We start from the raw sequence: 26,670 nt of genomic DNA, 5'->3' as shown, positions 1-26,670 counted from the left end.
TTTTAAATTATCATGAGTTTATTTTGCCACTTCATTATACAAAATATCCACATTAATTTTAATCAAATTATTTTCCTCATAGCATGACAAAAGTGAGTAGAGATATTCTAACACAAATAATAATTAATTTGTAAGACAGCATCTAAAATACAAATTACTTTAGTGATTTGCATTCCCACAATTGTCTGCTGTGATTCCTAACCCTTTAAATGCAAGTTGCTACAGTAGTCCTGTTTTACAGAGACTGATTGTATCAAAATTTGTATTCAGGTGAAAACAAATGTGATTTCTTTTCTACTCTAACAACTAAAACATTGAATTGCATATGAGATCATTTTTCAAATTTTGTGTACATAACTTACTGTCAGAATGGTCGAAGTCTTCTGGTAATACATGAAAACTGAAATGTTTTCAGTTACAAGAAAGTTACGATCATCATTCAGAAATACAAAGAAAATCATTTATTCTGTAACACAAACTGAAAATTTTTCTTGCAACTCAAACTATATATAAACGTTCAGTTACATCCTCTCCAACGGCTTCAAACTAAGGATCTTCATTCCACAATTTAGGACATTCTTCGCACAGTGAAAAAGCAAGAGTCGAGCCTGTAGATAACACAAGAGTTTTAAGTTTACCAGCTGAACTGTGAAAGAGAAATTGATATTGCATCTTTAAAGGAAAGAAAATTGTGAATGTTTATTAAAGTTTCCCAATAATTAGTAAGGTACATATTTATTTCTATCAATCAAGGTTTCATGAAAACACTGATAAAAATGTTACCATATACGATCACACAAAAACCAAAACTCAGTATTTTTTTGTCATTCTACTGTAGCTTTGCTGGAGAACAATAAAAAAGGACATATATATCCTTATAGAACTATTTTAAAACAATACATAAAGATGGACTATGTTAATGTTTCCATTTACCTGAGCAACTGTCATGTCTTGATTCTTCACTACAAGAACTTTGTTTGCACGTCCAGCTAAATGACTAAAATACAAAGAAATGAACATCAATAAGATGTAATCATGTGGTAAATGTTAAAAATATACATATGTATTTTTAATGTCAAAACAATATTCAAGGTTTTCTGTTCTGTCATAATAATCCTACAAGATACATTAGTATTCAGCACAGTCTTACTTGGTTTTAAACAACCAACATCAGATGGTGGTACCAAATTTCACTTTTAAGACTTTTCAAGTGTAGGACCTATACTGTTCACACAGTATCAATATTAGGTTGCATTATTAATACAGCTTTCCTAGACTTATCACTAAATAGCAGTCCTTGTATGGGCTAAGAGATTGATATAGATGTTCATTAGAATTGCTTTAAGCTGCAAGTGTAATAGCATTAATAAACATTAATAAATGGCTTCAAGTTTATGATAAAACAGTGGTAGATATTCTGATAACAAGAACAAATTAATAATTAATTTAAAGAAAGTATTCTACACAATTCTACTAACTGTTCTGTCTTACACAAATGTGAAACTGAAAATGTCTAGTGAAGCTAAAACCTTATTTATTCATAAAAATGGAAAAACAACAACAACAAAAATTTCATATATATTCAATAAAGTAAAATGTGGAAAACTGATAAGGCTAGCCGAGAGGAAAGACATTTTCATAGTTTCCAATCTCATAGTAATAACATTAAAAAACAAGACATTGAGTATGGGGAGAAAAGTGTCAATATGGACACTTTTTAAGGAAAGAAAACTTAAAACAGTTGCTTAAGTTTATAACTTTGAAATAAATATAATTTCACTTTATATATTTGTCCACAAGCTTACAATTATCACTTCCATAAAGTGTTAACATGAGTTTAAAAACTGGTGATGGTCACCTATTGGGTTGTTGTGTTTTTTTATTAACGTTAGATTCAATGTTTCTACAATTTAAAAATTATCTTTATCTAAAAAGCTGTAATGAGGAAAAAATATGTTTAAAAGTATGAACACTACAATTTGTATGCAACAAAAAAAATACAATTTTCATTACAATCTAATGTTATTGTTAACTCTTCTATGTGAAATGCATATTACACTATTAAACACAAAATTATTACTAGTGTAAACATTTCCACTAACTACATAGAAATACTAACCATATGACATAAAGCAGCTGTAACTTGACAACTTATTGTTTTTTTCCATGGTATTTATTCTAATTGTTGAAAATGCATCATTTTTCTTGTCAGTGTACACTAACCATTTTATTTCCATTACCTACAACTGTGTAAACCAGTTTAGTTTTTGTGAAAAAAATTTCAAATGTCATTACTGGCATTCTTATCCATCCACTTTACTAAATATAGACAACTCATTTAATGTAAAAAATCTTCAAATTTATGAACAGGATAAACATAAGAAAAATGGCTGCATCTCTTAGTCTCTTGTACATTTAAAATAATGTTATCACCTTTCTTATTTTGATTATACAGAAATACTTTAATTTTTATTTTGTCTACATTTTGAAACAAATACAATCCATAGATAGACAATTTTATCTGCAAATAAGATTTCCATTTTTCTTTAAATTATTTTAAAACCAAAGTTTATTAAAAAACAAAGAGCAGATGTTATCTGTGCTCTGCAGAGTAACTGAAATGTTAAGAGTACCAGAGAGAGAACAAGTACTGGACAAGAACACATGGCTCCAGACTTTCGTACGCTTCAAAAATCACTTCATCAAATCTGGAAACAAAAGTTATAAAATCAACATTTTACCACTAAAGCAACACCTTTTGAGAAGACTAGATAAATTTACAGTAATGATAATCCTAATAAATTTAATCATGCTTGAAAAGAATAATTATTTTTCACTTCATATAAGATTCTGAAAAAACAATTTTTCCTTTTCTTAAATCATTACCACATTATGTGTAATGCATATATGTTATTATAAACATATTGTCTTAAAAATAGACATACCTTTAAATGTTACCAATTTATAAAGAACTACAAAGGTCAGTGAGAAAAATTCAAAATACTTGTAGTGTTAAAGTAGCATCTAATTGAAGTTGATAGCAAAGCCTTTACAATGATTTCAGGTCAATGGTAGTCAATGTTTCAATTGGTTTACTTTTTTAATTCTCTCATACTTTTTGGAACATGTGCTAAGAATAAAACAAAGCCATACACATGGTAGTAATTCCTAGAGTCCAGTTGAACCTATGATATATTCATTATATTATTTTGCCTTATTATCCTCACATAAGGTTTTTAATTAACATTTGCTCCCTATATTCAATGTTTTCTCAACTTGTGTCACTTAAATAATTTGATATTTCCTCAAGTACTGTATGAAAACGTTTTTCTGTTTAAAACTGGGTTTTATATTACATTCAATGACAAGGAGATTTCTGGAAGTTTTTATTATCATTAGTATGTTTTTTGCCATCAGAAATAATACTGTAAAAAAAAATTAAAATATTCAAACAGAATCATAATATTCAGTACGAGTGATCAAACATATTAAATTTGGTTTTTAGAATCCATGTATAAAAAAAAAATTTCGTCTGTACACAACAGCACCATCTTGCGACAAAATTTTGTTTCTATTGACTCCACTGAAATTGGTGTTAAAATTTTATTTCTATAAATTTGATAAGAAAGTATTTGATCACTGACTTTTATTCATTAATCTTCTCAGTTCTCTTCAATGCTGTGAAATGTAACAAGTTTTGAAAATTTAAAGTTAATATTAACAAGTTCTTAATTAAAATCAAATGTATCAAGTTTATAAAATAAAAGCTCAATAAACAGTTGTACCTTGAAATTTAAAGTTAATATTTTACTCACAAAATCAATAGTATCAAGTAGAATAAATTACATATTGTACACTTTTCTTACTTAGCAAGGTGTTGCACTAAATACAGAGCCTCAGGTTCCACTAAAGCAGATAGATCACAGTCGACATCAAGGGTCACACCACAGTTTCTTTGAAGACTGAAACAGAACACCAAATATCCCGACACATCAATCAACACAAGATATGCCAAACAAAACACTACCAAAAAGAATATGTACTGCAACTGTATATATGGGTGTAAGCTTTATATATTGTTCTAGGAAAGCCTAAACTTTTGGCAAGATAATTCACCTTTATATAAATAACATATTGGTAGAGGCCTCGACTTACCAAATTAGTTTAGGTTTTGCATTGTCTAACACCACCTTTTGTGTGCAGAATGAGACATATGAACAATGAAAGAAGTGAGAACTGTAATTCAGGGAGACTGTATAACATTTATGAATAACTGTTCGTCTACATACAAATAAGAGGTAACCGGGAGGCCTACAACAAGATCCTGCACTATGGCCTGTTTATCTCGTCCATCACCATTGATTATAAAGCCATACAAGAAGACATTTATAAGTTGTTTAGTAATAGATATATTACAGTTAATATGTGATAAATACTGAAGTTTACAGTAAAAATTATATTTATCTTAAGTTAAAATAGGATTACAATTATACAGTCACTCATCTGATTTTATCATTAGGCTGAACATTAAATATTGGTTATAAGATATTTGGCTAAGGATGGAATGCCCTTATACTATTTATAAAATGTTATATTATTATTTATATGTAAAGATTACCATTGAATATTTAATATAGTTAGCTAGTGACATTAGACTTAACCTTTTACATGTTAGTACTAACAACAGTAATAGCACGTTAAAATATAATTATAATTTAAGTACACTTAAACATTAGCTATGGTTACAAATAGTCTAGCTACTATGGGTTCTCAGTTGATAAAGTGTGATAGATACTAAGAGAACATTTTATTTATAAACTCTGGTTTAAGTGTACTATTATGGAAGCTAGTAGCCATGATGTACAGTTAATTTGCAGGTTGGAAGAGAAGTTGGTTTTTTTGGGAAAAGGAGAAATGTAAATTACTTGAAGTGATGGCGAGGCTTTGTGAAGAACTAAAAACTCCTGCACACAGTTCACAAACAGGGAGCTAGAAACAAATATGGCTAAAAGTTGAGAAAATAATGCATTTATGGACAAGGATGGGCTTCATTTTAAGTTAAACAACTGGTTCCAAGCACTTAATAGTGATGAGAGAGAGCAGATAAATCAAACAGATTGGATCACAAAGGATGACAATGTAAAGAACAGGGAAGTTACAGCTTCAGTGACTCTAGTTAGACATGTAGATATAGTGGTATGTGTAGTAAAAAGTAGTTACAGATTACACTTTATCCAGGAGTAGGGATATGATATAATTGATAGAACCAGAGGTACTACCAGCAGTTCAGATTTTGTGGAACATGTTTGGGTTAATGATGTAAAGAAAGATGGATCTGGCCAGGTAGTTAAGGCACTTGACTCGTAATCTGAGGGTCGCAGGAGTTTATTGTGAAGTACAAAACACTGACACATTTAAAGAAAAGGGTCACAGCTTGATTTTGTCAGGGATAGATTGTGTTGCTAAAATACTGAGTAGGTAACTAAGATTGAATGCTACGGTTTAGATCAGTACGTATAGATGAACAAATACGTTGATTGGATAGTTTTTTAATAATAAAGTTAATATTTTAGAAGTGGATGGTTTACACTTAAACAAAACAGAGGTTAGCGTGTTAGCAAAGGCTACAGTGATAGATTTAAGCTGGGACTAGAGAGAGGTGAAGGGTACAAGGTTAGTAATATAGGAAATATAATTCACAGGAAAACATGTACAACCAACATAAAACATGGATGTATTTTAAAATATATGATTAATTGTTACTGTTATAATGTTAGGAGTATTAGAAATAAAACTGATGAGTTCAAAACAGTTGTGGAAACTGAGGAGTTTGATGTTACTGTTATCACTACAACTTGGTTGGATTTGAACAGTTTGATATTACTGTTATCACTACAACTTGGTTGGATTTCACTACAACTTGGTTGGATTTGAACAGTTTGATATTACTGGTATCACTACAACTTGGTTGGATTTGAACAGTTTGATATTACTGGTATCACTACAACTTGGTTGGATTTGAACAGTTTGATATTACTGTTATCACTACAACTTGGTTGGATTTGAACAGTTTGATATTACTGTTATCACTACAACTTGGTTGGATTTGAACAGTTTGATGTTACTGTTATCACTACAACTTGGTTGGATTTGAACAGTTTGATATTACTGTTATCACTACAACTTGGTTGGATTTGAACAGTTTGATGTTACTGTTATCACTATAACTTGGTTGGATTTGAACAGTTTGATGTTACTGTTATCACTACAACTTGGTTGGATTTGAACAGTTTGATATTACTGTTATCACTACAACTTGGTTGGATTTGAACAGTTTGATATTACTGTTATCACTACAACTTGGTTGGATTTGAACAGTTTGATGTTACTGTTATCACTACAACTTGGTTGGATTTGAACAGTTTGATGTTACTGTTATCACTACAACTTGGTTGGATTTGAACAGTTTGATATTACTGTTATCACTACAACTTGTTGGATTTGAACAGTTTGATGTTACTGTTATCACTACAACTTGGTTGGATTTGAACAGTTTGATGTTACTGTTATCACTACAACTTGGTTGGATTTGAACAGTTTGATGTTACTGTTATCACTACAACTTAGTTGGATTTGAACAGTTTGATGTTACTGTTATCACTACAACTTGGTTGGATTTGAACAGTTTGATATTACTGTTATCACTACAACTTGGTTGGATTTGAACAGTTTGATGTTACTGTTATCACTACAACTTGGTTGGATTTGAACAGTTTGATGTTACTGTTATCACTACAACTTGGTTGGATTTGAACAGTTTGATGTTACTGTTATCACTACAATTGGTTGGATTTGAACAGTTTGATATTACTGTTATCACTACAACTTGGTTGGATTTGAACAGTTTGATGTTACTGTTATCACTACAACTTGGTTGGATTTGAACAGTTTGATGTTACTGTTATCACTACAACTTGGTTGGATTTGGTTTGATGGATTTGAACAGTTTGATGTTACTGTTATCACTACAACTTGGTTGGATTTGAACAGTTTGATGTTACTGTTATCACTACAACTTGAACAGTTTGGACTGTTTGAACAGTTTGGATTTGTTACTACTGTTATCACTACAACTTGGTTGGATTTGAACAGTTTGATATTACTGTTATCACTACAACTTGGTTGGATTTGAACAGTTTGATGTTACTGTTATCACTACAACTTGGTTGGATTTGAACAGTTTGATATTACTGTTATCACTACAACTTGGTTGGATTTGAACAGTTTGATGTTACTGTTATCACTACAACTTGGTTGGATTTGAACAGTTTGATGTTACTGTTATCACTACAACTTGGTTGGATTTGAACAGTTTGATGTTACTGTTATCACTACAACTTGGTTGGATTTGAACAGTTTGATGTTACTGTTATCACTACAACTTGGTTGGATTTGAACAGTTTGATGTTACTGTTATCACTACAACTTGGTTGGATTTGAACAGTTTGATGTTACTGTTATCACTACAACTTGGTTGGATTTGAACAGTTTGATATTACTGTTATCACTACAACTTGGTTGGATTTGAACAGTTTGATGTTACTGTTATCACTACAACTTGGTTGGATTTGAACAGTTTGATGTTACTGTTATCACTACAACATGGTTGGATTTGAACAGTTTGATGTTACTGTTATCACTACAACTTGGTTGGATTTGAACAGTTTGATATTACTGTTATCACTACAACTTGGTTGGATTTGAACAGTTTGATGTTACTGTTATCACTACAACTTGGTTGGATTTGAACAGTTTGATGTTACTGTTATCACTACAACTTGGTTGGATTTGAACAGTTTGATGTTACTGTTATCACTACAACTTGGTTGGATTTGAACAGTTTGATGTTACTGTTATCACTACAACTTGGTTGGATTTGAACAGTTTGATGTTACTGTTATCACTACAAACTTGGTTGGATTTGAACAGTTTGATGTTACTGTTATCACTACAACTTGGTTGGATTTGAACAGTTTGATGTTACTGTTATCACTACAACTTGGTTGGATTTGAACAGTTTGATATTGTTGTTATCACTACAACTTGGTTGGATTTGAACAGTTTGATGTTACTGTTATCACTACAACTTGCAGTTTGGATTTGAACAGTTTTGATGTTACTGTTATCACTACAACTTGGTTGGATTTGAACAGTTTGATGTTACTGTTATCACTACAACTTGGTTGGATTTGAACAGTTTGATGTTACTGTTATCTTTACAACTTGGTTGTTTGAACAGTTTGATGTTACTGTTATCACTACAACTTGGTTGGATTTGAACAGTTTGATGTTACTGTTATCACTACAACTTGGTTTGATTTGAACAGTTTGATATTACTGTTATCACTACAACTTGGTTTGATTTGAACAGTTTTGATATTACTATATCACTACAACTTGGTTATTTGAACAGTTTGATATTACTACAACTTGGTTGGATTTGAACAGTTTGATATTACTGGTATCACTACAACTTGGTTGGATTTGGATTTGAACAGATTTTGATGTTACTGTTATCACTACAACTTGGTTGGATTTGAACAGTTTGATATTACTGTTATCACTACAACTTGGTTGGATTTGAACAGTTTGATATTACTGTTATCACTACAACTTGGTTGGATTTGAACAGTTTGATGTTACTGTTATCACTACAACTTGGTTGGATTTGAACAGTTTGATATTACTGTTATCACTACAACTTGGTTGGATTTGAACAGTTTGATGTTACTGTTATCACTACAACTTGGTTGGATTTGAACAGTTTGATGTTACTGTTATCACTACAACTTGGTTGGATTTGAACAGTTTGATGTTACTGTTATCACTACAACTTGGTTGGATTTGAACAGTTTGATGTTACTGTTATCACTACAACTTGGTTGGATTTGAACAGTTTGATGTTACTGTTATCACTACAACTTGGTTGGATTTGAACAGTTTGATGTTACTGTTATCACTACAACTTGGTTGGATTTGAACAGTTTGATATTACTGTTATCACTACAACTTGGTTGGATTTGAACAGTTTGATGTTACTGTTATCACTACAACTTGGTTGGATTTGAACAGTTTGATGTTACTGTTATCACTACAACTTGGTTGGATTTGAACAGTTTGATGTTACTGTTATCACTACAACTTGGTTGGATTTGAACAGTTTGATGTTACTGTTATCACTACAACTTGGTTGGATTTGAACAGTTTGATGTTACTGTTATCACTACAACTTGGTTGGATTTGAACAGTTTGATGTTACTGTTATCACTACAACTTGGTTGGATTTGAACAGTTTGATGTTACTGTTATCACTACAACTTGGTTGGATTTGAACAGTTTGATGTTACTGTTATCACTACAACTTGGTTGGATTTGAACAGTTTTGTTACTGTTATCACTACAATTTGAACAGTTTGATGTTACTGTTATCACTCATAAATTGGTTGGATTTGAACAGTTTGATATTACTGTTATCACTACAATTGGTTGGATTTGAACAGTTTGATATTACTGTTATCACTACAACATGGTTGGATTTGAACAGTTTGATGTTATTACTGTTATCACTACAACTTGGTTGGATTTGAACAGTTTGATATTACTGTTATCACTACAACTTGGTTGGATTTGAACAGTTTGATGTTACTGTTATCACTATAACTTGGTTGGATTTGAACAGTTTGATGTTACTGTTATCACTACAACTTGGTTGGATTTGAACAGTTTGATGTTACTGTTATCACTACAACTTGGTTGGATTTGAACAGTTTGATGTTACTGTTATCACTACAACTTGGTTGGATTTGAACAGTTTGATGTTACTGTTATCACTACAACTTGGTTGGATTTGAACAGTTTGATGTTACTGTTATCACTACAACTTGGTTGGATTTGAACAGTTTGATATTACTGGTATCACTACAACTTGGTTGGATTTGAACAGTTTGATATTACTGGTATCACTACAACTTGGTTGGATTTGAACAGTTTGATGTTACTGTTATCACTACAACATGGTTGGATTTGAACAGTTTGATGTTACTGTTATCACTACAACTTGGTTGGATTTGAACAGTTTGATGTTACTGTTATCACTACAACTTGGTTGGATTTGAACAGTTTGATGTTACTGTTATCACTACAACTTGGTTGGATTTGAACAGTTTGATGTTACTGTTATCACTACAACTTGGTTGGATTTGAACAGTTTGATGTTACTGTTATCACTACAACTTGGTTGGATTTGAACAGTTTGATGTTACTGTTATCACTACAACTTGGTTGGATTTGAACAGTTTGATGTTACTGTTATCACTACAACTTGGTTGGATTTGAACAGTTTGATGTTACTGTTATCACTACAACTTGGTTGGATTTGAACAGTTTGATGTTACTGTTATCACTACAACTTGGTTGGATTTGAACAGTTTGATGTTACTGTTATCACTACAACTTGGTTGGATTTGAACAGTTTGATATTACTGTTATTACTGTTATCACTACAACAACTTGGTTGGATTTGAACAGTTTGATGTTACTGTTATCACTACAACTTGGTTGGATTTGAACAGTTTGATGTTACTGTTATCACTACAACTTGGTTGGATTTGAACAGTTTGATGTTACTGTTATCACTACAACTTGGTTGGATTTGAACAGTTTGATGTTACTGTTATACTACAACTTGGTTGGATTTGAACAGTTTGATGTTACTGTTATCACTATAATTGGTTGGATTTGAACAGTTTGATATTACTGAACATTGGTTGGATTTGAACAGTTTGATATTACTGTTATCACTACAACTTGGTTGGATTTGAACAGGATTTGAACAGATTTGATATTACTGTTATCACTACAACTTGGTTGGATTTGAACAGTTTGATGTTACTGTTATCACTACAACTTGGTTGGATTTGAACAGTTTGATGTTACTGTTATCACTACAACTTGGTTGATTTGAACAGTTTGATGTTACTGTTATCACTACAACTTTGGATTTGAACAGTTTGATGTTACTACAACTTGGTTGGATTTGAACAGTTTGATGTTACTGTTATCACTACAACTTGGTTGGATTTGAACAGTTTGATGTTACTGTTATCACTACAACTTGGTTGGATTTGAACAGTTTGATGTTACTGTTATCACTACAACTTGGTTGGATTTGAACAGTTTGATGTTACTGTTATCACTACAACTTGGTTGGATTTGAACAGTTTGATGTTACTGTTATCACTACAACTTGGTTGGATTTGAACAGTTTGATGTTACTGTTATCACTACAACTTGGTTGGATTTGAACAGTTTGATGTTACTGTTATCACTACAACTTGGTTGGATTTGAACAGTTTGATGTTACTGTTATCACTACAACTTGGTTGGATTTGAACAGTTTGATGTTACTGTTATCACTACAACTTGGTTGGATTTGAACAGTTTGATGTTACTGTTATCACTACAACTTGGATTTGAACAGTTTGATGTTTGTTATCACAAGTTTGATGATGTTACTGTTATCACTACAACTTGGTTGGATTTGAACAGTTTGATATTACTGTTATCACTACAACTTGGTTGGATTTGAACAGTTTGATATTACTGAACAGATTTGAACAGTTTGTTACTGTTATCACTACAACTTGGTTGGATTTGAACAGTTTGATGTTACTGTTATCACTACAACTTGGTTGGATTTGAACAGTTTGATGTTACTGTTATCACTACAACTTGGTTGGATTTGAACAGTTTGATGTTACTGTTATCACTACAACTTGGTTGGATTTGAACAGTTTGATGTTACTGTTATCACTATAATTGGTTGGATTTGAACAGTTTGATATTACTGTTATCACTACAATTGGTTGGATTTGAACAGTTTGATATTACTGTTATCACTACAACTTGGTTGGATTTGAACAGTTTGATGTTACTGTTATCACTACAACTTGGTTGGATTTGAACAGTTTGATGTTACTGTTATCACTACAACTTGGTTGGATTTGAACAGTTTGATATTACTGTTATCACTACAACTTGGTTGGATTTGAACAGTTTGATGTTACTGTTATCACTACAACTTGGTTGGATTTGAACAGTTTGATGTTACTGTTATCACTACAACTCACTGGTTGGATTTGAACAGTTTGATGTTACTGTTATCACTACAACTTGGTTGGATTTGAACAGTTTGATGTTACTGTTATCACTACAACTTGGTTGGATTTGAACAGTTTGATGTTACTGTTATCACTACAACTTGATTGAATTTGAACAGTTTTTTTTTTTAAATACCAGAGTACAGAGTACAAAATAGGTGGTTAAATCTTGCAGTGGGTCACAAGTCATCATGTTTGTTGACTCGCATTGAAAATTTTACTGAACATTTTATGAACTGATCTGAATAACTTTGGTATCAAACTAGATTATAATAGTATTATATATTAGATAATTTCTTAATTTAAAAGTAAATATTGATTTTTGTGTGTCTTATGTTGCATAGAGCATTTGTTCAAATTAGATGTCTGTGATGTCTAAATAAAAAGTCTACAGTTTTATTCAAATTAGGAACTCAAATTCGAGATACCGCTAGAATACAAAACAGGAATCTCCTACACATGCTGAGATACCATTCTTTTTCCAAAACACACACAGAGGCCATGCTCATCTTTTTCCATTTTTGGAAATATATCCTTAGCCACACATACTTTTGTTGAAAGTTCGTAATGTCCTTGTAGTGGCTTTTTGGACCATTTTGAAATAAAATGACATCTTGTTCTTTAGATCCAGAATTTCAAGCTGGTGAATTGTGTCTCTAGTTGGCTTAAAATTCTGTATTTCTTTTAGATCCAAATACAGCTCAGTTACCAAGCTTGATAAATTATAGTAAATTTTATGGTACTGATGTAGTACTTAATGAATTTTGGTTATTTCAAATGTATATATAAAACCTAAAAAAATTACTTTGTTTCACATTCTCCATGTGCAAAATTTGATAGGCTTAGCAACCTATGGTAAGCAGCAAATGAGTACACAGTTCATAAGTAGAAGAAATAACAGTTTGTCATACTTCTTTATTTACTGTTCTACGTTTTAATAAAAATAGCTTTATAAAAACTTATTTGTAAATTGTAATAATGTACATGTATATATATAATGTATTATAAATGAAATGACCATTTTACACTAAAATGCAACCAAGGCTTTTGTATAGGTCAGTTTTATATTTTTGGATATAGAAACATAAGTGCATGTGCACCACATCAACACAACTTCTGTAATGTTAGCCACACATGACTAGAAGGTTAATACATTAAAAAATATATATATATAAATGTATAATGTATGAAATTTAAGCTACTTAGACTGAACATGTGTGTTTTTGTGTTGTAATGTGTAGTCATTTTAGAATGAATAAAGCATATTTTATATTTATTTCTTAATATTTTCTGGTGGTTACAACATTAGTCGAATTTACAGACCTCATATAGTTAAGGTAGAGAATATAATAGACAAAATGTAAAGTTTTACTGAAGAAAGACAAAGGTTTTACAGATTACACAAATGATATGTGACCTTTATGAGACAAAGAACTGTGTTCTAATCATAAAATGAAAATCACTTTTGTATTTCTACTCAGACCAGTAACGAAACATACTCAGTATTTTCACAAATGAATCTTTTGTAAAAATACTTCATTAAAAAAATCAGATTTTGTATGTACCAAAGACTTGTAATCTCTACTAAAAGTCTACCAAATTTTGTGGAGTCAGAAACATACTGCAAAATAACTTAAAATATAAATACTTAACTCCTATGTTATATCCAACTCATTCTGAAAGGGGTTAAAAAGAAAGTTAAAAGGGCAAAGAAGGTTTAGAAAATTAAATCAAACAATCAAGAATTCTTCAGGACTTAATGTATGAAGAAAATAATGATATAAAATATATCATTTTGAATCTGAAACTGTAAGAAAAAGGTTGGGAAACCTAAAAATTGATAAATCCACTGGACAAAATAACTTTTTATCTTAGAGTTTTACTGGAACTAAGATCGTATTTGTGAACCACTAGCTAATATATTTTATAGGCCTTTTTTTATAGTAGTTGTGAAAAAGTATTAAAAGGCTAGAAGATTGCTAGCGTTAGTCTAATACTTAAAGGAGGTGATAAACATTGCCCAGGCAATTACAAGCCAGTTAGTATTACATCAGTAGTTGGAAAGGTTTTGGAAAGTGTGTTTAGAAATGCATTGCAGAGTCACTTAAAGCAGTTAGATATTTTTGATATAGTGTCAGAGACAGCATGGTTTCACTAAGGAAACAAATCTTGTTTAGGAAATCTAACAACTTGCAATGGCTGATGAAGTACTGTTGATTTGGTTTACCTTCATTTCCAGAAAATGTTCGATAAGATGCCTCACAAAATACTTCTTATAAAAATTTAAATCTGTGGGCATGGGGAAAATGTTATTGAATTGCATAGAAAATTAACTGTAGAGTAGAAAGAACAGAGTAGTAATAAATAGTCAGAACTGACTAGATCACAGTAACAACAAGAGTGCCTCAGGGCTTTGTGATGGACCCTTTGCTTGTTTGCAATTTAAATTAATGATTAAGCACAAAACTACACAATGAGCTATTAGTGCTCTGCCCACCATGGGTATCAAAATCCAGTTGCTAGGGTTTTCAATACACAGACATACTGCTGTGCCACTGGTAACAATATTAACTCTGGAATGGCTAACAAAAAACATTTTCTAACTTTACAGATGACTCCACATTTTTGGGGTGACTAACTGTATTAAAGATGCTGCAGACGTATAGGAAGAGTTAGATCATTTGATACAGTAAGTGGCACATGATGTTTAACTATTCAAAATGTAACGTGATGCACATGTAGGTTTTTCACAATTCAAATGGGATTACATTAAATACTGTGGATGAAGAAAAAGATCTTAGTATTGCGAGTTAAAAATCACTGAAGTCATCTGATCAGTGTACTGTAATAAGCAATACGGTTATAGGATTTGGGGCAGCATCAACAGGAATAGTGAATATAAGATGAGGGATATTATTGTTTCGCTGTACAGATCACGCATCAGAGTACTGTGTACAGTTTTTGACTCCCTTCCTGAAATAAGACATTGAATTGTTTGAGAAGATACAGAGAAGAGCCACCAGAATGATACCTGGGATGGTAGGATTGTCCTATGAGGAAAGCCTAAAATATTTTCTCTGGAGAGGTGAAGGGTCAGAGGGGATTTGTTTAAGATTATTAAGGGTATTGATAATACAGACACATCAAACTTTATTGTGTTATTAGTAAAAACAACAAGTCAAGGGGTCATAAGTTCACATTTTGGCAGCATAGGAGTCATCTACAGTTTATACAGTATTACTTTTCAAATACAGTGGCTGGCTTTTAGAATGAGCTGTCTTCAACGGTTGTGGAGGCAAAAATTTAACTAAATGCAAGAATATATTAGATTAATACATGATTAGTAAAGAGCGATTATAGTTGGAAGCTGGAAGGGTGTGTGTTTTCTTATAACAAAGCCACATTGAGCTGTCTGCTGAGTCCACTGAGAGGAATGAAACCCCTGATTTTAGAATGAGCTGGAAGGGACATTCTTGATGGGCTAATAAGCTCCTTTATGCCCCTCAAAATTTTTATGAAATGTAGGATACATCTCCAGTTCTTTGACGAATTTATAAAATACATTAGTTCATTATTATGCCATAAAAACATTACTCGAATCGATGTAGGTATTGTCAGCTATATAAATGATCTACTCAGCCAGTACTAACAGAGCTAATCAATAATATTGAGGTCTACTATGGATTTAAATACACAAAAGGTATTGTAGATGTGTAATTTAACAAGCCATATTTTGCTATGCATAATATATTAAGCACATGTTATTTCTAGCTCGTTGCTTCCATAATTACTACACAACCTATGACAATAAGCAAGTTAACATAAAAACAAATGTATTAAAGCTCAAGGAAATATATATATATATATACACACACACACATACACAAATACACATTTTTTTATTCTTTCCTTACCAAAAATTCAATTTAAACAACTATAAAGTTTACTCTTAAAAACAACTTTACTTACAGCAGATAAATGAAAATAATTTGCAGCAGTTTAAAACTGGAATATAAAATATTAACAACTGACCTACTGATTGGTGTGCTTGTTTCAACTGTTGTTTTGTTTATTAACAGACAAGAGAAATGCAATGTCTTTGAAATATAATTTACAGAGGTATGTCAAGATATTCTTACTTAGCTAGTCGTGCATGACTGTATTGAAGCACAATCCCACAATCTCCTTTATCTTGGACTGCACGCTCCCACTTGAATGTGTAATCATTCCGTCGTCTACTCTTCAGATCGTTTATCAAAACTGCCGAGACTCCTAATATATCTGCCACCTCTTCAACCTCTTTTGTAACTTTTGTGGCTGAAATTTTAACAATCAATTAGAAAACTATAATTTTGTTCATGTATTATTTGATCCTTAGTAAACCTAAGTTGCACACACTATACATACATGTATGTTAAACAATGCTTTTAATCACCTGACGTTTGTTTTATATTGTATCCATCACAATATGATGCTGTAATTGTATACAATATTACTAACAACGTTAAATATAGAGCAAATTTAATGTTTCCCTGGCTATAGAATATAATAATCGTTTTTCTCCAGGTGAAGATAAGTACAATAAAACTATAAAAAGAATAACAACAGATAAACAAAGTTACTGTAAATTTGGATGATTTTAAGTTTTCTTGGAACAACTATTTTTTTTAAATGTATAAAATGAGAACCTCGTACAATATGAAGCATTGACTAACATTCCTTTAACCCTACCAACATGAGGCTTTCTAAGGTCATGGGGTAAATGTCATGCCATCATATTTGTAGGCTCACTTTAAAAATGGTATTGAATTACTATTTTGTGCAGGTGTTTAAACAGATATGGTGTCACATTATAGATTATAATTCAAATTTTAGTACTATACAATAGTTGATTTCTTTATTTATAAGTAAATATTATAATAAAAATCTAAACATTGATTGCTGTGTTTCACAGCATGGTGAATGCAGCACTGGTTCAAGTTAGATACCTGTGACATCCAAATATAAAGTCTTTAGTTTCTTATCAATCAAAAACTTATATTACCAATATCAACAAGCTAGAATATAAGATAATGCCCTCTAAATATTTTTTTCTGTGGTATACATTTAATGAATCAAACAAGGTGGCACTACCCACCTCTCCACCTCTTCCATTTTTAAAAATACTTGCTTTTGTACACGTACTTTGTCCAGTGATGTGTGTATAATGAATAAAAAGCTCTGAATATTCTATAATTCTTTCTCAACCAATGAAAGGTATTTATGCAGTTATCTCTATACAACTGGTATGGGTACTAACACTTTTATTAATAAGCAGAGAACAACATTTCAACCTAGGAAGATCATCTTGTCAACCTGAAGATGACCTAGGAAGGTCAAAACATTGTTCTCTGCTTATAACAGTGTTAATACTAATACCAGCCATTCTGAGATACATTTTTATTTCAAGTGAGTTTTTCATCGTCAAGAACAGTTATCTCTTTCTCTTCATGCTAGATTACAAGCAGCGAGACATTAATGACCTCAAAAAATCATATGTTTTTAGACCCAAATGCAGCTTACTTACTAGACAGGATAAATTACAGTGGAATTCAATGACATTGAAATTGTAATTTATAATGTTTTTGTTATTTAAAAATGTACATTTAAACCTTACAAAATATATTTGATTTAGATTTCTCATGTGCAAAATTTGTTACGATTCAGCAACTTACAGCAAGCAGCAAATGAACACAAAGTTTATAAAAAAGAAAAGATAATTATTTTATATTCTTCATTATTTATTGTTGTTTCAAGAAAAAATAAATTGATTAACTTATTTGCAAATAGTAACAACGTATGTACACATAAAATGTATTATAACCAAAGTGTGACTATTTTTTGATGACAAGAAACCCACTTGAAATAAAAATGCATCTCAGAACAGCTGGTATGGGTATTAACACTTTTACTATTAAAGCAGAGAAAAATGTTTCGACCTTCCAGGTTTTTTGTTAACCTGAAGATGACCTAGGAAGGTCAAACCTTTGTTCTCTGCTTTAATAATAAAAGCGTTGATACCACACCAGCTGTTCTGAGATATGAAGTGTGACTATGTTTTACAATATAGTGGCCCACTAGAACACAGCCAAGACAGCCATGCTTGAAAGGTGAATATAATAAAAATAGTATATATGTATAGATGTATAATGTTATGATATTTAAATATTTGTGTTTTCATTTTATAATTTGTAGTTATTCTACAATGAAAAAACATAATTTACATCTATTTCCTAATTTCATATGATGGTTACAAGATTGGTCAAATGGACCAAACCCACAAAGAAAAAAATATAAAGTTCTTCGAAAAACATTTGATAATTATCTGGAGGTTAGGATTTTTGCATGTGAAATTTGAAAATTTTCTAATGTTTAGAAATATTTTTGATTTTAAAATGAAAATTACTTTTCATTTTGAATGGTCACCATTCAAAAAGAGAAATACAGAAATCTAATATTTTGTGTATGAAAGCTTTATAATGTTTGCTGACAATCTGCAAAACTTCACAAAGATACACATACTGTATTAAAAGTTTTAGCTTCAAATACTATACCACCATGGGCTCAGTCACAGGGACAGACCTTTTAATAATTGTAGAATTAAAAACAGTCTCAAACTTTCTCTGATAATCAAACTTGAAATGCATTTGAACATTAAAACTATTCAAATAAATAAAGGGAGAAAAAATTGAGATAAATTTTAAAGCACTAAACTGTTTTTTGACCTTCAGAAAAATTATTTCAGACAGAAGCAACTTTATAAGTTAAGAATGTAAAACCATCTCTAACATAAAATAAATGTATAAAAAAATAGAAAGTAATCTGATATCAATATATCAAATAATATAATCAATTCTATTAATTAAAGTAACAATTAAGTAATACACCTTACTTAGAGAAGACAGAAATTTGGGATTCTTGTTGTAACAATCTGTTTAAATCAAGTTTACAAAATCATGAACCTTCCAAGTATTTTCACCATCTTTATTGTGGATGTTGCTGTTACTGTATTCTCATGAATACTAAAACTAATATGAATTTTACTTTTAAATAAATCAAATCTGTCTTAGTATACTTGTGACTGACATTAATCTTGTAAAGACAAGTGGTAGGAGAACATACTTGGAGAAGCTTGAATTTTTTCCAGGGCACGATACTTAGCTTCGTTTAGGATATCACCGAGAAAACCATCTCTCCTCTTCTGGAACTCATGCCCAGCACACGCCCAAATTTTACGTGTTGTAAGGTACTAAAACCAAAAGTACACATACAGAGTATTGCTTCAAAACACACTGACAATCAGTAAATTATACTTTAAGTTTCAAATTGAAAGATATTTAAAAAGTACACCTTCAATCTAAAGCTTTTCATTCACAAAACTAAAGGTACTATTAATATAATAACAATAATAGTTTTACAAAAGACATTTAACATTGTTGAAACTTTCAGCTGTTTTACGAAGCCCCAAATAATTCAGTGCATGTGAGACACTAAACACTACCTCAGCAATCTATACATACTCCAACAGGTTTGAGAATCTAGCTACTTGCTTGAGTTATACTGTTAGAGTTTTTAGTACGAAGGTTGCTGGGAATTCTTCTACTGTAGGTGTCTGTGACTTGTTGCTGATAAATTTGGACAATAAGTGGACAGCACACAATCCACTTGTTTTAAAATAATATATATTCAAAACAAGTCAATTTATATGCAAAAAATTCTTTAAACTGTAGGTCATTACAGTTTTATGTAAAACAAAATAACCTTTTCTTGTCAAGACATCACACAAATTGATTCAATTACTTTATAATCCAATTGACTTATGTTATCCCATGGATTACCATAGTTATATCTTAAACTTCAAATTCATACCAACGTGTAATTACTTTTAGAATACCCTTTGACAAGACCTATTCTTTTCTCCATTAAACTGTGAAACTCACATTAAAATTTTTCCTGTTAAAGCTAATTACTTATATGCCAGCTAACTTCATGTTTTCTTTTTCTGATGAACCTTTACTTTCACTTCACTTAATGTTTTCTGACTAAACTTCTAACTTTTTATAAACTGTTCATCATATCTAAACTGCCAATTATTCAGTGTAAATCTGTCTATCTTGCACTAACTAGTGCCTATATATCTTGTTTACTGAGGTCTCAAACTTTCTATAAACTATCCAAGTGATACTATAATGAAACAATACACACTCAAGGTAACAAGAGAATACCAAAGATTCAAGTAACTTGACACCAACAATATTACAAAAGCACAGTACAACAATCAACTTTGTACACGATGTGCAACTCGTACAGAGTAACATAACAAAATTTGTCACAACCAACACTTAAAACAACCAGCCTTGAACACTCCTAGTCATGAAAACTAAACAATCGTTAAATATTAAGTCACAAAATGAATTAAATAATAACTCTTACACTAATCAGTCTTGTATGCCCAATACACACAAATTTCACCATGTTTAAAACACTGAACATTAAGTGAATCATCTATATTCAAAGATGCTAAATACCTGAACCATTTGTAGTCCAACAGTTTTAGAATGCTAAATAATGCAGAAAAATGGTCACTCTGGCTATTGTCCACCTGTACTGCAAACAGAACATTTTAATGAGATGGCATGTTCAGCAATGTGAACAATTTCAGCACTGTATCTAGAGATAATGTGAAATTATATCACAACAGTAAACAGAAAGGTGACATCATAAAATCATTTTCATTTTAAAACAAATTTAAATATTTAATTTTTCAAACAATTTCAAATTTGCAAGTCTTTCATGTCTAATATGCAAACATATTTTGCTCCTCGCTTTCACTTTACTGTTTTCTGTTGTTGAGGGTAATAATTTTACAGACAAGAAATTTTTATACAACTGTTTTATACTTTGTAAAATTGTGTACATCTTCCATTAAAAACCACAACAGTCTCAAGAATCACATTTACCACAAGAAAGAAAGACTAAGTTATTTTAACACAACTGTTTACAATATTGTGTAATAGAATGATATCTCGAACCTCAATGGTACAGAATTAGTAAAATAAGTCATGAATAATACATTCACATTTGTTCATCAGAAATACAGTACTCAGAAAATCCTGAACATTTTTGAAGTCTAGAATATAGAGGTAACAAAATGTTCTTTCACTCACCACATACAGCATTTTGTCAAAATTGTATGTAGCCTTCCTCTGTATAGCTGCAGCAATATCTCTATGGATAAAACACAAAACTTACTCTTTTTACCCACACAAGTTTAGTTATCAATCAGAAATACCCACAAAGTTGTATTTATAAGGTTTTAGTTTACTATGTTTTACAGTTTTATTTGCCACTTACATTTCACTATACTAGTTTAGTAACAGTGCAGAAGAACCTAACAGTCATACCTACATTTTATCACACTGTAGTAGTAACAATATGGAAGAATCTAATAGTCATATAATTTCATTACATACCAAATATTGGTTATTTGTTTTCATTAAGTACAGCTCTCGAACTCTTCATACCTGTGTCCAAATACTTTGGTAGGAAAAATTAAAGTATCTGTATTCAAATTCAGTTACAGTATTAGTATTTTGTGAATATTTAATATTATATGAGCAAATGTTAAATTCTGCACTCATCAAATTTGTAGACTATCATTACCATATTCACAGCTTTATAATTTCTCTTTCAATACAAGTTTCATTCCTGTGGGAAGGTTTGTCATGGGAACAAAGTTTGTAATGAAAGATAACTTAATACTCTTCTGTACAGAAAACAATGTAATATAATATGTCATCTGAAAGATGAAAACCTTAGCTTTTTGATGGTTATAAATAATATATTATTGAACATCAGACAGAACTAATGACAAATTCTTAAAGAGAGGATGTAACAATAGGTGTTTAATTTTATATTTGATGGAAATATAACTAAATAAAATTAAAAGCTACAAAAAGTATGCTCTGCCTGAACAATGACAAAATTATAATGAATAACTTACATTAGAGTTCATACTTGTTGGAGGGGTGGCAAATAAATTAGAGGAAAGAAGATGGCTACAAAAGTAAAGTCTAATTTCTCCCACCAGGGAAAATTCAGGATTTTAAAAAAAGGTTGCTTTAAAATTAATAACTTAAAACTTATATACTGTTAAAATAGAAAAGTATTAGTTATGACTTTATGCTATACTAACTGGTATAACATGAGCAAAAAGTTTAAATTTTTAATATATCTTACTTCAAACATTGTGACATGCACAACAAAGGATGCTCATATTGACAGGGTTACGCCAGGTCAATACTGTACAATCACCTTAAATTTTAACCTATTGCATGCTTATTAAGTCACTTGCAAGAATTTGAAATAGCTACTAAACTGCCTTCAGTGGTACACAAATACTTCCAACTGTTAGATCTGGTCACATCAGGGCAACGTATAAATACCGTGAGTGAACTATTTCTACTTTAGGAAAAAAAAAAACACTTCTAAGCTTCTGACACAACTGAAGGCAAGCCTTTTTAGTATTTTTGTTAATACAAACCATATTCTATGTAAATTTACAGTATAATATAGGTGAACTAAATTTCTTATGCATATGAAAACTACATTTTTTTATTATCATGTTTTATTATAAAATATACTCTACATTAGTAATCATAACATTTCATTATACTGTAGCATTAATTAGTATTAATTAATACATAAGTCAACCTAAGTTTAATAATACTTTGATATAGAAGCTTCACTCAGAAAGAAATATATTAATTTATTGTTTTTACACTGCTCCTTTATAAAATTAGAAAATTACCACATAAAAATAAAATGAATATTTGATATTGTTTTAATAAAAATACTCTAAACTATACGTACCTTATAACTTTAAGTATGTTATGAGAAGAAATAGAACTTGCCTACTAAGATAAAGTGTAGATCCATCACTTTTAGCTATTGTAATGTTTTGCTCTTGTCCAGTAGCCAATTTCAATTTTAGAACTTTTGCACCATTCCTGTGGTTAGAAAAGTCATATTCATTACAAATATTCATACTGTAGTTTCAGTAATATTGTTTACATAATTTTAACACCTTGTTCATTGTAGGTTAAAAAAGTCATACTCATTACAAATATTCATACTGTAGTTTCAGTAATATTGTTTACATAATTTTAACACCTTGTTCATTGTAGGTTAGAAAAGTCATACTCATTACAAATATTCATACTGTAGTTTTAGTAATATTGTTTATATAATTTTAACACCTTGTTCATTGTAGGTTAGAAAAGTCATATTCATTACAAATATTCATACTGTAGTTTCAGTAATATTGTTTACATAATTTTAACACCTTGTTCATTGTAGGTTAGAAAAGTCATACTCATTACAAATATTCATACTGTAGTTTCAGTAATATTGTTTACATAATTTTAACACCTTGTTCATTGTAGGTTAGAAAAGTCATACTCATTACAAATATTCATACTGTAGTTTCAGTAATATTGTTTACATAATTTTAACACCTTGTTCATTGTAGGTTAGAAAAGTCATATTCATTACAAATATTCATACTGTAGTTTCAGTAATATTGTTTACATAATTTTAACACCTTGTTCATTGTAGGTTAGAAAAGTCATATTCATTACAAATATTCATACTGTAGTTTTAGTAATATTGTTTACATAATTTTAACACCTTGTTCATTGTAGGTTAGAAAAGTCATACTCATTACAAATATTCATACTGTAGTTTTAGTAATATTGTTTACATAATTTTAACACCTTGTTCATTGTAGTTACACTGCTTACTGGTGAAGCAACATGTTTTGAATACCTTAGTTACTCAATAATCAAACACTGAATGCATATATAGATATAATGTTCTATTAAGAAAGTTTAAAAACAAGAAACACAACAGAAGATTAATACACCTGTTATGTTTAATGTTGCTAAAAACACTTCTGTTGTAAATGAAGCAGTAAAACTGTGTGCAAGAACACATGCAATGTCTAGAGTACAACGATAAATATTAAAAATTAAAGTACTCTTTCAATATGACTTATGATTACATAAGTATTAGAAAGTTCACATGTATTTTAATACAAACTTTTCTTCACAATAAGTACAACCATGATTTAGTTTAGAGATTCCTAAACGTAGATATGTAACAAGTTTCTAGACATAGATATGTAACAAGTTTATAAACGTAGATATGTAACAAGCTTGTAAACGTAGATATGTAACAAGCTTGTAAACGTAGATATGTAACAAGCTTATAAACGTAGATATGTAACAAGTTTCTAGACGTAGATATGTAACAAGTTTCTAGACGTAGATATGTAACAAGTTTCTAGACGTAGATATGTAACAAGTTTCTAGACGTAGATATGTAACAAGTTTCTCACGTAGATATGTAACAAGTTTCTCACATAGATATGTAACAAGTTTCTCACATAGATATGTAACAAGTCTCACATAGATATGTAACAAGTTTCTCACATAGATATGTAACAAGTTTCTCACGTAGATATGTAACAAGTTTCTCACATAGATATGTAACAAGTTTCTCACGTAGATATGTAACAAGTTTCTCACGTAGATATGTAACAAGTTTCTCACGTAGATATATAACAAGTTTCTAAACGCAGATATGTAACAAGTTTCTAAACGCAGATATGTAACAAGTTTCTAAACGCAGATATGTAACAAGTTTCTAAACGTAGATATGTAACAAGTTTCTAAACGTAGATATGTAACAAGTTTCTTACGTAGATATGTAACAAGTTTCTAAATGTAGATATGTAACAAGTTTCTAAACGCAGATATGTAACAATTTTCTCACGTAGATATATAACAAGTTTCTAAACGCAGATATGTAACAAGTTTCTCACGTAGATATATAACAAGTTTCTAAACGCAGATATGTAACAAGTTTCTAAACGTAGATATGTAACAAGTTTCTCACATAGATATGTAACAAGTTTCTCACGTAGATATGTAACAAGTTTCTCACGTAGATATGTAACAAGTTTCTCACGTAGATATATAACAAGTTTCTAAACGCAGATATGTAACAAGTTTCTAAACGCAGATATGTAACAAGTTTCTAAACGCAGATATGTAACAAGTTTCTAAACGTAGATATGTAACAAGTTTCTAAACGTAGATATGTAACAAGTTTCTAAACAAGTTTCATTAGATATGTAACAAGTTTCTTACGTAGATATGTAACAAGTTTCTAAATGTAGATATGTAACAAGTTTCTAAACGCAGATATGTAACAAGTTTCTCACGTAGATATATAACAAGTTTCTAAACGCAGATATGTAACAAGTTTCTAAACGCAGATATGTAACAAGTTTCTAAAAACGTAGATATATAACAAGTTTCTCGTAGATAAACAAGTTTCTAAACATAGATATGTAACAAGTTTCTAAACGTAGATATGTAACAAGTTTCTAAACGTAGATATGTAACAAGTTTCTAAACGTAGATATGTAACAAGTTTCTTACGTAGATATGTAACAAGTTTCTAAATGTAGATATGTAACAAGTTTCTAAACGTAGATATGTAACAAGTTTCTATGTAACAAGTTTCTAAACATAGATATGTACGTAGATACTTGTCTATTGATAAATACCCATTTTCTTCCATTTTATCCAAGATATGTTTTTTGTCGCTTTGCTGTACATTGATTCTGATTCATATTTGTCAAACTTCATTTTATCCAAGACATTTTTTGCCGCTTTGCTGTACCTCCAAGTCTCTGGTAAAAGTGTGAATATAGAAAACAATGTATCACTTGAGACTCAACATGTTTATTTAAACTTAGAAACCCTTTCCCATATGTTCTGGCTTGAAAAAAACAACAACAGTATTACTATTTCTTCTTTCCTAAGGATGTTTCACTTAACATTTATTCTTCAATTTATTGTAGGTTTTCATTTTTGAGCATTTATTTGCATATATGAAAACATGGATACAAAAATTAAATTATGAAATATGAATTTTTAGATTCGTTTCTTAACTTAAAACTTATACAATTAAAAATTAACAACAGCTGGAATTGTTTAAATACAGTAATCAAAGTCTCATCCAATATGTTTTGGGATATAAGTTTTATTCTGTTTTTCTTGTTTCACTAGAATGGGTTTGTATGTTATTCTACTTTCTAGTCATAAATTCATGTCCATACTCACCAGTAAATAAAAAAATTGATTGATGGATAAAACACAAAGAATGAAAGATTACCTCTGTATTTGAGTACAAACTGAAACCAAAAACAAGAAAATCATAGTGTTTCCTCTCTATACATAACATATAAACAGCAATTCATTACTTTAACTACTTTTATAAACCTACAATATCTATTTCAGTTAACTTGAGTTTTGGAATCATTTATTCCTTAGTTACTAGTTGG

General features: G+C 30.4%; 2 protein-coding genes across 3 annotated transcripts in view; both read right to left on the bottom strand.

The window, feature by feature from the left end:
- On the bottom strand, positions 1-26,016 carry LOC143251210 (putative arginine--tRNA ligase, mitochondrial). 2 transcript variants are annotated; one of them, XM_076502652.1, is made up of 10 exons: positions 25,873-26,016; positions 23,171-23,266; positions 21,425-21,485; positions 20,786-20,859; positions 19,380-19,506; positions 16,358-16,535; positions 3,867-3,962; positions 2,634-2,708; positions 934-997; positions 1-608 (listed from the first exon to the last, which is right to left on the bottom strand). In XM_076502652.1, exons 4-10 carry the CDS (start codon positions 20,792-20,794, stop codon positions 522-524), a joined length of 636 nt encoding a protein of 211 aa, XP_076358767.1. In that variant the 5' UTR covers positions 20,795-20,859; positions 21,425-21,485; positions 23,171-23,266; positions 25,873-26,016; the 3' UTR covers positions 1-521. The 2 variants fall into 2 exon arrangements, with proteins under 2 accessions (XP_076358767.1, XP_076358768.1); XM_076502653.1 differs by having other exon boundaries at positions 20,786-20,864; positions 25,873-25,995.
- Positions 25,936-26,670, bottom strand: part of LOC143251209 (putative arginine--tRNA ligase, mitochondrial) — a 28,455-nt gene continuing 27,720 nt past the window's right edge. The window contains exon 11 of the mRNA XM_076502651.1: positions 25,936-26,016. Coding sequence (XP_076358766.1) covers positions 25,969-26,016 — 48 coding nt within the window. The 3' untranslated portion in view covers positions 25,936-25,968. The remainder of the gene's footprint in view (positions 26,017-26,670) is intronic.

Source organism: Tachypleus tridentatus, chromosome 5 (assembly GCF_004210375.1).
Source record: "Tachypleus tridentatus isolate NWPU-2018 chromosome 5, ASM421037v1, whole genome shotgun sequence".
Lineage (NCBI taxonomy): Eukaryota > Metazoa > Arthropoda > Merostomata > Xiphosura > Limulidae > Tachypleus > Tachypleus tridentatus.
This window is presented reverse-complemented; position numbering and strand designations above follow the sequence as displayed.